General features: G+C 52.9%; 1 protein-coding gene across 1 annotated transcript in view; it reads left to right on the top strand.

Moving 5' to 3' along the window:
- WDR1 (WD repeat domain 1) overlaps positions 1 to 12909 on the top strand; it is a 51942-nt gene that overhangs the window by 14158 nt on the left and 24875 nt on the right. Inside the window, exons 2-4 of the mRNA XM_023740228.1 lie at positions 809 to 899; positions 4556 to 4703; positions 6469 to 6649. Coding sequence (XP_023595996.1) covers positions 809 to 899; positions 4556 to 4703; positions 6469 to 6649 — 420 coding nt within the window. The remainder of the gene's footprint in view (positions 1 to 808; positions 900 to 4555; positions 4704 to 6468; positions 6650 to 12909) is intronic.

Below are 12909 nucleotides of genomic sequence, written 5' to 3'. Positions count from 1 at the left end.
GTTACCGGGGATTAGATGGCTGCGACTGTATTCTCTCCTGAGAGAAGGCTGGACCGTGGGGCCAAGTTGAAGAACTCTCTCTGCATTTGGGTCTCGGTTTTGCTGATGCCTTTTGGTGTGTGTATGGGGGGAGGAGGGGGATAGTGATCTACTTTTAGTAAATTGTATGTTAAAATTTTATTGTTGGGTTGTGATGACTCAGCAAACGTTGGCCTCAGTCTTGCCACAAGGTCCAGCCAATCTCTGATGTGTGCTAATGAAAGGGAGTGGGACGTTTCTTCCCAAGCCAAGTGTTTTGACAAAGACAGGCTCCCATCTACACTGCCATGCTGTCTGATACGTTGATGGGCAGCCTAGGATGTAGCTGGTTTTGAACAGAGGAGAGTCAGCTTTGGAAGAGTTGGAAAACAGCTGACTGTTGAATGCAGCTTCAACTGCCAAGTTCCCACAAATAGGAGGCAATTAGGATCGTAGCTTCTTTAATGAGGCTTTTGCTTTTGTATGTTTCACAAATATACATTTGTTCTGTACTATGAAAAGTACCAAAAAGCAGAACAGAAAATTACCTTGAATTCTGTAATCATAGACTAAAGAAAAAAGTTAAGATGACCTGAAATTCTGTCACCTCCAGATATGCGTGTAGGCAGGTAGGCATACTTCTAGGATTTTCTTATGACGGTTTTGACTTAAGTATATGTGTATGTGTGTATATGTCTTTTTTTTTTTTCCAATCTGCTTATTTGGAGAGATGAAAGCAGTGTGGCTATTTCTAGGTTACTTAGTTTATTCTGGGGTCTTGTCCCTGCAGAACCCAGCCATTGCTGACATCTACACGGAGCACGCCCATCAGGTGGTGGTGGCCAAGTACGCGCCCAGCGGATTCTACATCGCCTCCGGAGGTACCTGCCTGAGCGCGTGGCGCATGGTGGTGTGGTCGGGGCAGAGCCCAAGGCCCAGTCCAGGCGGGGCTCCAGCTTGGAGGGTGATGGGTGGAGGAGAGTGGAGGTTAGCAGGTTAGCTAGAGGCGAGGGAACCGATGTAATTAGTTGTAGTCGGGGCTGACAAGTTGGGAAAGGGAGAAGTCACCAGAAAGCCCCATTGCAGAACCAGCCTTCCGAGGAGTCACTGCATACTTTCTAGTTTGCAGTATTCCAGCTTGTTCTGCTGTGAGGTCAGCAGAAATGCTCTTGTTTTGCTGAGTTGCCCAGAGGCCTTTGTGGGCGGCTATATATAGTGAAATGTATTGAGTCTATGCCGGGCGCGCGCCCATGCGCGCGCATGTGTGTGTGTCTGTGTGTGTGTCTGTGTGTGTGTGAATTGTAGCTTTGTTTTGTATCAGCTTTGTTCACTGCTCCTTTCCCGGTACCTAACACAATGCCGGCCTCAAAGCTCACGTCTTTTTTGTGGAATAGACCTTTGCTCTCCCCTGCCAGGGCTTTTTGTGCAGTGCCGTAGGAGGCTGCGCAAGAGGAGGGAGGGGTAAAGAGCTTTACATGTGTTGGCTGCCTAGCCACTTCATTCCCCAGCCCCCTTCGGGTAGATGGTGTCTTACCTTTTACGGATGAGAAAGGGAGGCACAGAAGTTAGAGGGACTTCACCTGCATCTCCCATCCATCCGTCCATCCATCCATCTACTCATCCATTCTTCACTCAGCAGATACTTATTGGCTGCCTTGCTTGTGCCCACGCTGTCTCCAGCACCACCAGGGAGAGCCAGTCAATGAGGCTGACACGACCTCTCTAGCATCTAGGGAGAGCGACAGATAGTAATTGCCGAAAGGCCTAACCAGCCAGTACGGGGAGAGCCAGGATTCACACACATTGGTCTGAGGTGGAAGCTGTGGCCATTTTGTCTGTACTGCACTCACTCTGTATGGCAAAGGGCGTTGCCCAAGGCCCCCACACCCTTAGTTCCCCTGTATGGTGGTGAGGGGACTTGTTACCTGGCGTGTGTGTGTTTGCTCGTGTGCGTGTGTGTCTGGGAGACTGAAAACAACCTGGGCTCACCCCTTACTTGCTGCATGGCCTTAATGGAATAACGTATCTTGCTGGGCCTTAATTTTCTCTCTGTGAACTGGGGCTGCTAGTACCTACCGTGTAGGGGAAGAGATGCATCGTACAGCTCATGGCACTTGTAGGTACTTAAAGTCGGGCTGGCCATGTTATCTGTCACCCAAACCAGGACGCGCTTCAGAGAGCAGGGGGCTCTGCTAATAACCAAGCAAGGGCAGCAGGCAGCAGTTAACGATGGGCTGGACGGCGCTGTCATAGGTGAAGGAGTGGCCAAGTCTGGCACATAGTAGGTACTTCATGGTTTTTGTGTTTAGACCTACTCCAACTGCATCTGTAAAACTTGCTCTAATTATATCTCACAATTATTTTAGCCCTGTGAGTTTTTTTTGCTCAGCTTGCCAGTAAAATGCCTCTTCAATTAAAGCCCCAAGATTTGGCCCAGGTGCCTTTTTAAATTGTTTAACACAGAGCCGGGTGCTCTGATAAATGTGTTTTGGGAGAAGAATGTTGTTGTCGAGGGCCTCCATCCCCGCTTGGTGTGATGTCCCTGCCCCGCCAGCCCTGAGCCGCCATCCCGCCCGCTGTTGAGTAACCAGGGCTGAGCCTGGCCTGCCCTCTCCCCAGTCCCCAGAGGGGCGTTCAGCAAGATGGAAGTTGATGGCCTTGAGATGCTAATGCAGAATCAGTGAAGGCCGTCACAGAGACTCTTGCAAAGGACAGGCCACATAAATAAATTATCAGCCCGACGTTCCCCTCTTTAGAGGGCCCTGACTTGGTGGATGAGCCGGGGGAGATTGGGGCTGCCTGCCAGTCCTTGTGTTCATGCGGATATGGAGATCACATTTAACCGTTTAGAGCACTGTTCCTTTGAGTAGAGTGAATTGATTGTTACAGGCTCTAGTGAAAGGTTGCTGTGAATATTATGGCCCTGGGCTGAAAATAGTATGGTGTGTAGCATTTGGGTGAGGAGGGGAAGGAGGGAGGCAGGGAGTACTGTGCTTGCTCATGGGTTACCTGGTACCTGGTGTGCCTGGCAGGGGTGGAGGAGGGGTCATCACGTGGTTCAGGTCCCATGACTCCTTGTGGCCTCCTGGACTGGCCTGAGTACAGCAGACCACATCATTGTGTGTGTGTGTGTGTTGTGAGTTTGAAGGTGAGTGTGTCTGTGAGCGTGTGTTTGAGAGTGTGTGAGTTTGAAGGGTGTGTGTGAGAGTAAGTGTGAGCATGTTTGAGTGTGTGAGTTAGAAGGTGTGTGTGTTTTTGAGAGTGAGCTTATGTGAGTGTTTAAGAGAGTGTGTTTAAGAGCATGTGTAAGAGGGTGTGTGTTTGCAAGTGAGATTTTGAAGGTGTGTGTGTTTCTGAGCTTATGTTTGAGAGTAAGAGTATGTGAGAATGGAAGTGTGAGAGTGTGTGTGTGTGTGTGTGTGTGTGCGCGCGTGAGAGCGAGTGCCTGAAAGACTTCCCTCAGATCTGACTGGGCTGCATTTGTAAGCCTCAAGAGTTAAGTGTGCAGTGCTCCCGTTTTTCCTGCCGACGTGCTAATTTGGGCAGGGGTGTGCCAGTGTTGTGCTTGGTGACGGGATCATGGCAGGGAAGGGAGGGGGTGTGACTTCTAATCCAGATCTGCTGCAGTAGTGCCCCCTCCTTCCAACACCCATCTTGCCTGTCTCACTGGAGACTCCTGCGTAGGCCTCAGTTAGTGTGGGTTATGGGATCGTTCTAGCCAGAATGAGGGGGCTGCTGATATGCCTGAAAGTGAGCTGGCGGATAGGCGCGAGGGCACTGGGTCTGCAGACCCTGAGGTCCTGGCCACGTGCCAAGTCCCAGTGCCACCCATGCATGTCTACAGGCCCCATTCCTCTTGGTTCTCAGAGCAGCTGCACAGGAGAGGCGGGCATGGCCAGCACTGCCACTGTTTTACAGATGAGAACATTAGGTCCAGAGTGGTGGCAAGGGGCATTGCCCAAGGCCCACATACCCTTAGATCCCCATAAATCAAAGACCAAACCAGTTGCCATTGAGTAAATTCTGACTCATGGCAACCCCATGTAGAGTAGAACTGCTCCATTGGGTTTTCAAAGCTGTGACCTTTTGGAAGCAGATCGCCAGGCCTTCCTAGGCACCTCTGAATGGGTTTGAACTGCCAGGCTTGTGGTTAGTAGTCAGGCACTTAACCATTGGCACCACCCAGGTATTCCTTAGATCCCCATAGAAGGAAAGAAATACTGAATAAAACTGAGCTGCTTGGTGCTGCACTGGGGTTTTACCATCGCGTGCTTAGACCGAAGGACTGTCCTGTGCTTTATGCCTCCTCAGCAGCATCTCTTCTCCACATGGTTTCTGTTGACATGCCAAGACCCCAAGCACAGTTTTCACAGCAGCCGCAGGCTTTGCTTTACCTAACACATGTTCTCTCCACCCAGCTACAGCCTGGCCACACTCCATGAGGCCCACACCTCCAGGGCCTGGCTGCATGGCTGTGTTGTGACCCTGTGGTCCTGCTGGACACTGATGCGTGTCCCTGCCCCCGTTGTGTCCACAGATGTGTCTGGGAAGCTGAGGATCTGGGACACCACGCAAAAGGAGCACCTCCTGAAGTATGAGTACCAATCTTTCGCTGGGAAGATCAAGGACATCGCATGGACTGAAGACAGCAAGAGGATTGCTGTGGTTGGTGAAGGCAGGGAGAAGTGAGTCTCTCGCCTCCACCCATCCCTGGCTGTGTCGCCTTGGCTGTGCTCTCTTCCCGGGGTGCCCTTGGTGTGGGGGTGCACACACTGCCTCTTTCAGCATGCCTTCAGGCAGGAAGTGGAGTTGCTCGGCTGCTCTGCCCTCAGTCCTGCATCTCTTCTCAAAGCTGCTCTGAGCACAGTGGGTGGGATGTCTCTGGTGTGCACTGAGCTCCTGATAGGTGCCAGCCACACCAGCCTCCTTACCATGTGGGACTAGCTCGGGGGACCCTTCAGAGTTGGCTTCAGCCAAGGAACTTGGGTGATGCAAGTGGTTTGTGATTGGCTGCTAACCTGAAGGTGGGCAGTTTGAGCCCACTCAGCTACTTCCTGGAAGGAAGTCCTGGTGATCTGCTCTGTAAAGATAACAGCCAAGAAAACCCTGCAGAGCAGTTCTACTCAGCTGCACGTAACGGCAACTCCACATAACACAACACTGGGTAAACACCTCAGGGCTAGCCACCAGGGCCTGGCACTGTCTCTTTGTCCTCTGACATCATTGGCTCTTCCCCTTCTAGAACTCCAGGCATCACGTCCATGTCCAGACAGCAGGAGGGAGGACAGGGACTAGGCAGAAGAGACACACCTCTTAAAAACCATTTTTGGAAGTCCCTGCCAATAACTCCCATACAGCCACACCTAGCTGTGAGGGAGGCTGGCCGTTTTCCCCAGGCTGGACATGTCCCCTAAGGTTCCCTTACTAGGAAGGGTGAGTGGACATTGGTAAGTGGCATTCAGAGGCTGCTGCCCGCACATGTCCAGTGACTTGCAGGGTCACTACTGGAACCAAGTCCAGTCTGTTCTTGCCACCATACCACCACTGCCTGCATGCCCTTGAACTTAGCAGACAAGCATGTCTTTATTTCCTTTACCAGTTGTTATTGTTAGCTGCTGTTGAGTCAGCCCCTGACTCACGGCAACCCCATGAGCAATGGAATCAGACCATTGTCATCCATAGGAGTTTCACTGGCTGATTTTTCAGAAGTAGATCACCAAGCCTTCCTAGTCTTAGTCTAGAACCTCTGCTGAAACCTCTTCAGCACCATAGCAACACGCAAGCCTCCACTGACGGGTGGTGGCTGCACATGAGGTGCACTGGCTGGGACTGGAAGCCTGGTCTCCCGCATGGAAGACGAGAATTCTGCCACTGAACCACCACTGCCCTCTCCCCTTAACCCAGAGACTCTTAAATTTGGTTTCTGTTTTGCATTAATTCTTCCATGGTTTTTCAAATCCCTCTGTTGGTTTTCATGATTCATTTTTCATTTGGTAGCAGGTAGTAACTGAACTGACGCATTTTCATTGAATGCCAGCTGAGAGCAAGGCATTATCTCTTTTCTTGTCCCCCTAAAACTTGGTCTCCCCAAAACGTGTTACAAAAGTGATAAAGCTGTAAAGATGCTCCCTAGCAGGTGCTTCCTAAGGCACCTCCATGGGTGTGGCGCTTTGACTGGCGCTGGGCCAGATACAAGTCCCATCGTGACCCAGAGGCACTGGGATTGCTCCTTGTCTCAGATCTTCATGATAAATACCACGTAAAGCCCAGATCCCAGTGTTTTCAACGTTTAGTCTTGCAGCATGTTCTGTTTCAAGCACTGGACATGGGCCGGGGCTGCACCACTGATACCCACTCCCCATTCTGTGCCCTGGTTCATCGGCTCTCGCGTTTCTCATCTGCCATCCACAGCCTTGACTTTCTCCCCTTTGACTCCTCTTGTTGGTGAAGGTTTGGCGCTGTCTTCCTGTGGGACAGTGGCTCTTCTGTGGGTGAGATCACAGGACACAACAAAGTCATCAACAGTGTGGACATCAAACAGACCAGGCCATATCGGCTGGCCACGGGCAGTGACGACAATTGCGCTGCGTTCTTTGAGGGGCCGCCATTCAAGTTCAAGTTCACTATTGGGGTGAGTCGATGTCTCCTTAAGGTGGTTTTGGGTGGACTTTGTTGTTTTTATGTGAAGGTGGCTGGTCTAGACTAGCTTAGATGCTGGTAGCAAACACCGGCATTCACCATTAATCCCAAGATGTGTAGACACAGAGTAGGGCTTACTGGGGATACGTCAAGCAGGGCAGGGAGAGAGAGCACCAGTCCCCTGAGCCCACCTGATTCCATGGCTTCCTCTGGGTGTGGACGCTCCCTCACCATGGCGGAGGTTCTGTCAGGGAGGGCACCCCGGAATGATTTATCTATTTCTAGGGTGGGGCTGGGGAGTATTGGTGAGACCAGGTACCCAGGCCCGCTCCCTGGTCTGGAGGTGGCCTTGTAGAAAGGCGAGCCTGGGGTTCCAGGGGCTGCAGCCAGCTTGTTCTCTGGTTGTGCTAACTTCGGACCAGCTGGGCTGGTCTCTGCTAAGCTGCTGAAGTGAGGGAGGAAATGAGCCTTTGGGGACATCCAGATTTGTCTCCCAGGGGCCTCCTACGGAGGGAGAGATGATCAGGGTGGAGAGCGCATACATAGGGATATGTAAGAGATGGTTCACCTGCAGGAGATGCGTGTTGAAACTGCCCTAGTGGAGCATCTCGGATCTGGGGGTATAAACGACTGGGCTTTGGACTCCCAGCTCTGCACCTGCTCTGTGATTAGCGACTGCACCTTGCTGAGCCTCACTTTCCTCTTCTGCGAGATGGGTGTCTGGGGAGCTTGGTGGCTGAGGATGTTCATTTCTACAGCATGAACCGTTCTGAGCTGTCCAGCAGGCCCAGACCTGGTGAGGTTTCTCCTCTCCATGGCAGGGGTTTGAAGCGCACGTCGTCTGCAGCTGGAATGCAGGACAGGGAGTCACTGGATGGGAGCCAGCTGCCCGCAGCCAGATCTCGGTGCAGCCTGTGGTTCTTTATTTGTCCTAGCTTGCGCAGTGACTCATGAAGTGAAGAGAACTGGGAGGTGGGGCCGGGATTCCAGTCCTTATGAAATCGCCATGGGAAAGGCAGCTGGCACCAGTGCTGGTGACAGATGAGAAGAGGATCAAAGTGACCACACTTAACCAGGAAGTGACAGTTATTGGGCTGCTTGTGTCCTGGGTGGTGGTGGAGAGTGTGGGGATTGGGCTGAGATCTTGGGACTGGTCCTCGGGGACGTCAGCGGTTTTGTTTTTAGTGGCTATGCCTCATAGGGGATTGAGCAAGATGGGGTCTTGAGAGAGCTCAGTCAGGCTGGCCGCCCATTTTAATGATTCCATGCCATGAGGCAGGAATAGCAGGCGGCCTCCCTCAGCACGTCTCGGAGGGCAGGACTGTGCAGTGTCAGACCTTCCAAAGACAGGCCTTGGCTCAGAGCAAACAGCAAGGCCCTCCAAAGATGCCTTGTGTCCGCGGAGCTACTGAGCAGGCCTGGCGGGCTGTGTGGGCAGCACAAAGCAGGCTCATGTGCCAAGGGAGTGTGCAGCTTGGAGGCCCCCTCCCAAGGAGCCTGCGGTCCTCAGCTACTATCTCCTGTGGCTGCCGCCTAATGGGTAGGTAGTGGAGACCTGGCTATTTTGGGGGCTTTGTTGAATGAAAGCTGTGGTTCAAGGTCAGTGCTTCTTAAGGGGGGATAGCAGTACTGTGGAACACAGGGTGAGTGTTGCTGAGTCATAGAGCTACATCTCCTGATCTGAACCCAGGAGTGGAAGGACAGGAATAAGAGGTTTCTGTGGCAAAAAGAAGCTGTCCTTGCTTGTTTGAGGTAAAGCTGCTCCCCCTGCGACTGCACACACTCTCGTTTGGTTTCCTCTGGCCTTAGTCTGTGCTGTTTTTGGGGGAGGGTCTGGCCTAGAGGGGCCTTCTACCTGCCCCAGGAAGGGGTGTGTCTACGTTACAGATGAGGGTTAGACTGGGCATGGGGTGGCCGCTAAACAGCATGTAGGTGGTAGAGCCAGGAATCTAGTCCAGGCTGTCTGACTCTGCCCATGCCCCTCACCACTGCTGTCTTCCTGAGTGCTCGTTCTGGGAGGTGGGGCCGGGATTCCAGTCCAGGCCGTGCCTATCACCACCGCAGCAGTCCTCCAGAGTACTCATTCCAGGACTTCTAGAACATCCTTTCTCTGCTTTTTCTCTTCTAACCGAAGTACACAGCCCTCGGCTCTGGCCCAGGGGTTTCTGGTAGAAACGCTTGCTCAGCTGGCATCTTGTCTCCAGGGGGACACCAGAGCTTCTCCAGGAGACGTCCTGGAGAGCCCATCACCTGAGAGTCCTCTCTGAGGACCGAGGGTGGCTTTGGGAGGGCCATGGACCTAGACCAGATCCTGAGTGGCAGCCCACTGGCTCTGCGGCCCCTGGGCCAGCCGTGCCTCCAGGCCCCCGCCGGAGAGTGAGGTGGAGACGGTCCTGCACGGCTGCCCCACAGGCTGTGGAGAGCACCATGTAGAAAGCCATGGACATCCTGCCTGTTCACAGGGGCATCCTTCCCCCACGTATGTGCTGGAAAAGATGCTTGCGGGCTCCTCTGGCCTAGCCCAAGAACGGGGCTTCCTTGTTAGGTGCGGACTACTCTTGGGATCGAACTCGGGCTCTTCCCTGTGAATCTACGCTCGGGCCTTGCAGCCCCTAGGGGTGAAGCTATGACTGTGGAAGGCTAGGCAGGTGCTAAAGAGCCCTGGTGACCCAACGGTTCAGCACTCGGCTACTGACCGAAAGGTTGGCAATTCAAACCTACCGAATGGCCCTGCGGGAGAAAGACCTGGCAGTCTGCTTCCCTAAAGATTGTTGTTGTTGTTGTTGTTGTTGTTGTTGTTGTTGTGTGTTGTCAGTTCTGTCTCATAGCAACTCTGTAGGACAGAGTAGAACTGCCCCATAGGGTTTCCTAGACTGTCATTTTTGTGGAACAGATCTCCAGGTCTTTCTCCTGTGGAGCAGCTGGTGTGTTCGAACTTCTAACCTTTCAATTAGCAGCCAGGCACTTAGCCATTGCACCACCAGGGCCCGTTTCCTTAAAGATTACAGCATAGGAAACTGTGGAACAGTTCTACTCTGTCACGTGGGTCACTGTGAGTCTGAATCGACTTGACGGCACCTAAGAACCACAGGCAGGGCCTGTCTTGTCCCAGGTCCAGCTCCTGCCACCTCCTCCTGGCCATGTTTATGGCCTTGTGATCAGGGGCAGGGCAGGAAAGCCTGCTTCTTCCCTAGAGTGATGTTCTCCTCCAGGCTAGAGCGAGAATTGCAGACTGGTGGGGAAAGAGACCAAAAGGCAGAAATTCAATACGAAAGGGCATTTCCGTTCACCCTGTATGTGGAGTGTCCCGTGGGCTTCCAGACGTTATTTAGCAAAAAGCCTGGAGATGCAGGGATTCTTAGTACCTACTTGAGCCTCTCTTTTGTAAAAGATTATAAAAACTAAATGTGTGTGGGACTTTTTTAGAGGAAACCAAGTCCCTCTTCCTGTGAAGTCCAAATGTAGTGGTCTTTTCTCCTCCAGTCTTTTCATTCCAGCCCATGACCACTGCAGGCCTTGGTGGCCTTGCTGCTAGAACCTTCATCTGAGAGCCAGAGGCCGCCCACCCCACCCCTCGCTGCCTGCTCCCTCCTTAGGTCAGAGGCCTTGTGTGGTCTGGGAACTGGAGACACCAGTGGAGGGGGTTGGTGGCCACTGTTAGAGAGGGGGTGTTTCTGTTTCTGAACTTTTCTTCCTGGGCAGAAAAGGGTCGGCAGAACTGAAGGTTGGTAGGAAGACAAGGAGAGATAGGGTTTGCATTGTGGCCTGGAAAATGAGTAAGTTTTTCTTTGTTTTTTAAGACATGCTGAAATAAAAACGTGTTGATGTTTCTGTCTCAGGAGTGTTGGAATAGAACTGTGCTCCATGGAGTTTTCAGTGGCTTATTTTTCAGAAGTAGATCACCAGGCCTTTCTTTTAAGGTGCTTCTGGGTGGACTTGAACCTCCAACCTCTTGGTTAGCAGCTGGGCGTGTTCACCACCAAGGGCCTCCCTGAACCTGGATGTGTATTGCCTAGTCTCGCTCCGTGTTGGGGAGCGGGAGGCGTACAGCTGCGTCAGTGGCGACTCCTGGTCTCCTCAGCCTGTTTTGGGCTGCGTGCCGCTCTGCTCGGGAACAGGCTTTTTTTATGTGCCATCCTGTGTGTAGCCTTAGACGTCGCAGCTGTCTCGAGACATGGAGTTTCCCATTTCCTTCTGAACAGTCATAGATGAACTGAGCTACAAATCTCAGGCTTGGCTATTATTAGAAGCATTGTCTTCCTAGATAATTGAGTACATACAGCTTGAGCTCTAAATATGCAGGGTTACAGGTTGTTTCTTCTTTTTCTTTTCTGTTTCATTACTCATGACGAGGCAGAAAGTGGAAGTTCCAGCTCTCTGATTGGTTCCTGGGTGCTTGCTTTGTACCTGGCGCTGGGCTGGGCACAGAGTACCCCTGTTTGTCCTTGGCAGTGACCCCCATCCTGGCTGGCCCTGGCTTCTCAGAGCACCTCATGGATGTGAGCTGGGGATCCTGCTGGGAGATCTGAGGGGCCAGCTCATCCTCTTCCCCCGTTATCTCCTCACCAGTTTGCTCATGAGCAAGCCCCAGCCAGAGCAGGGTGAGTGACTCGGCCAAGGTCCCGTGGACAGTAGGTGGCCCAGGGAGAATAGGAGCAAGCATTTGGGTCCAACCATCTGGTCCTCCCTCAGCCCCCACCCTCACCCCATCCTGCGCGTGTCCTTTGTGACAACGTGACACTCCCCTGAGGAAGATGACAGCTGGGCAGATCTGTCAAGGGGGAGCGTCCCTTCTGCTTCTTAACAAGCAGGAGGCAGGGTGAAGGGGTAGCGCACCCCCAGCATTTCATAGGGAAAGCGTGGCCCGGGGACAAAGAGGAAGCCGAGTTTAGGGGGTTGGTGGGCTGAAGGAAGGCACCCACGTTTCATGGTATAAACCCATCGCTGGAGACCGATGGTGGGGACTCCACGAGGCTCAGGGATGGGGAGCAGTGGGCACAGGTGACCAGGAACTCATAAAAACAAACTGAAACCAGTGGCCCTCGAGTTGACTCATAGCGCCCCATGTGTGTCAGAGTAGAACTCTGCTCCATAGGGTTTTCAGTGGCTGTGACCTTTCAGAAGCAGATCATCAGGTCTTTCTTCTGAGACACCTCTGGATGAGTTCAAACTGCCAACCTCTGGGTTATTGCTGAGCACGTAACCGTTTACACCAGCCAGAGACTCCTCAGCAAGCTCACAGCCAGGTGAAAGAGATAGGTGGACACAGGTCATTGCAGCGTGGAGGGTGTAGGGGTCATCAGGCGTTCCATACCACAGGGCGGCCCAGAGGAGCCCCGAGGCTTCCCCAGCGGACCCTGCAGTGGCTGGGGCAGGAGGGACAGAGTCCCAGCCCAGGAGCTGCCCTGCTCCCCACGCCCGCCTCTTCCTGTATGCCGGCCCCGCCTCCCTGTGGGAGGGCTATTTTTAGCCTCTTTTTCTGGTTAATGGGCTCTTCATTGTCTGGTTAATGGCTATTTCAGGAGCAGACATCAGTCTTCTGCTCATTTTGACTTTTGGCTCGAGTTGCAGGAAAAGCTGACAAGGATGATGAGTTCACATACCTCCCAGGATGAGGTTCAGAAGCCAGAGGCTGGAGTCCACGCAGCCCCCGGGCCTGTGGGTGTCTGCCTCCTAAGGCTCCACTGCGTGCTGGTAGTGTTCAAGGGGCGGGATGGGGGCGGACAGGGCCCCTGCCAGCAGCACATCCTGGTGGGGAGATGGTGACAAGCCAGCCAGCAAGTGAAACACTCAGCCTCGGGGACTGCTGAGTGCTGTGCTGGGGAGAGACAGCACCGGGGTCAAGAGAGATGGGCCAGGGTGGTCAGGCAGAGGGCTGATGTCATAACGGATCACTCTGACTGCTGTGAGCAGCTAGACCGTGGGCATGTGAGCCAACAGGGTAACAGCATGAGGCTCCTGCAGACCTGGCTTGTTGTCATAGTGCTCGTGCATCTTGTTTGGCTTTCCAGGAGGATGTCCTCACTTCTGTGATCTGGGCGTGGGTAGGGAATCAGCTTGTGTTCTGATCACAGGAGACCAGTGAAATTGGAGTTTGTTGAAAATTGAAAGGTGGCATTAATTATAGCATATTCCTTAGGCACAGCAAAGAAAAACCAGTGCCCCCTCACTGTTGTTGTTAGGTGCCGTCGAGTCGGTTCCAACTCATAGTGACCCTGTGTACAACAGAATGAAACACTGCCTGGTCCTGCA

Source organism: Trichechus manatus, unplaced genomic scaffold, assembly GCF_000243295.1.
Source record: "Trichechus manatus latirostris isolate Lorelei unplaced genomic scaffold, TriManLat1.0 scaffold00150, whole genome shotgun sequence".
Lineage (NCBI taxonomy): Eukaryota > Metazoa > Chordata > Mammalia > Sirenia > Trichechidae > Trichechus > Trichechus manatus.
Note: the sequence above shows the minus strand (reverse complement) of the source record. Positions and strands in the feature narration are given on the sequence as shown.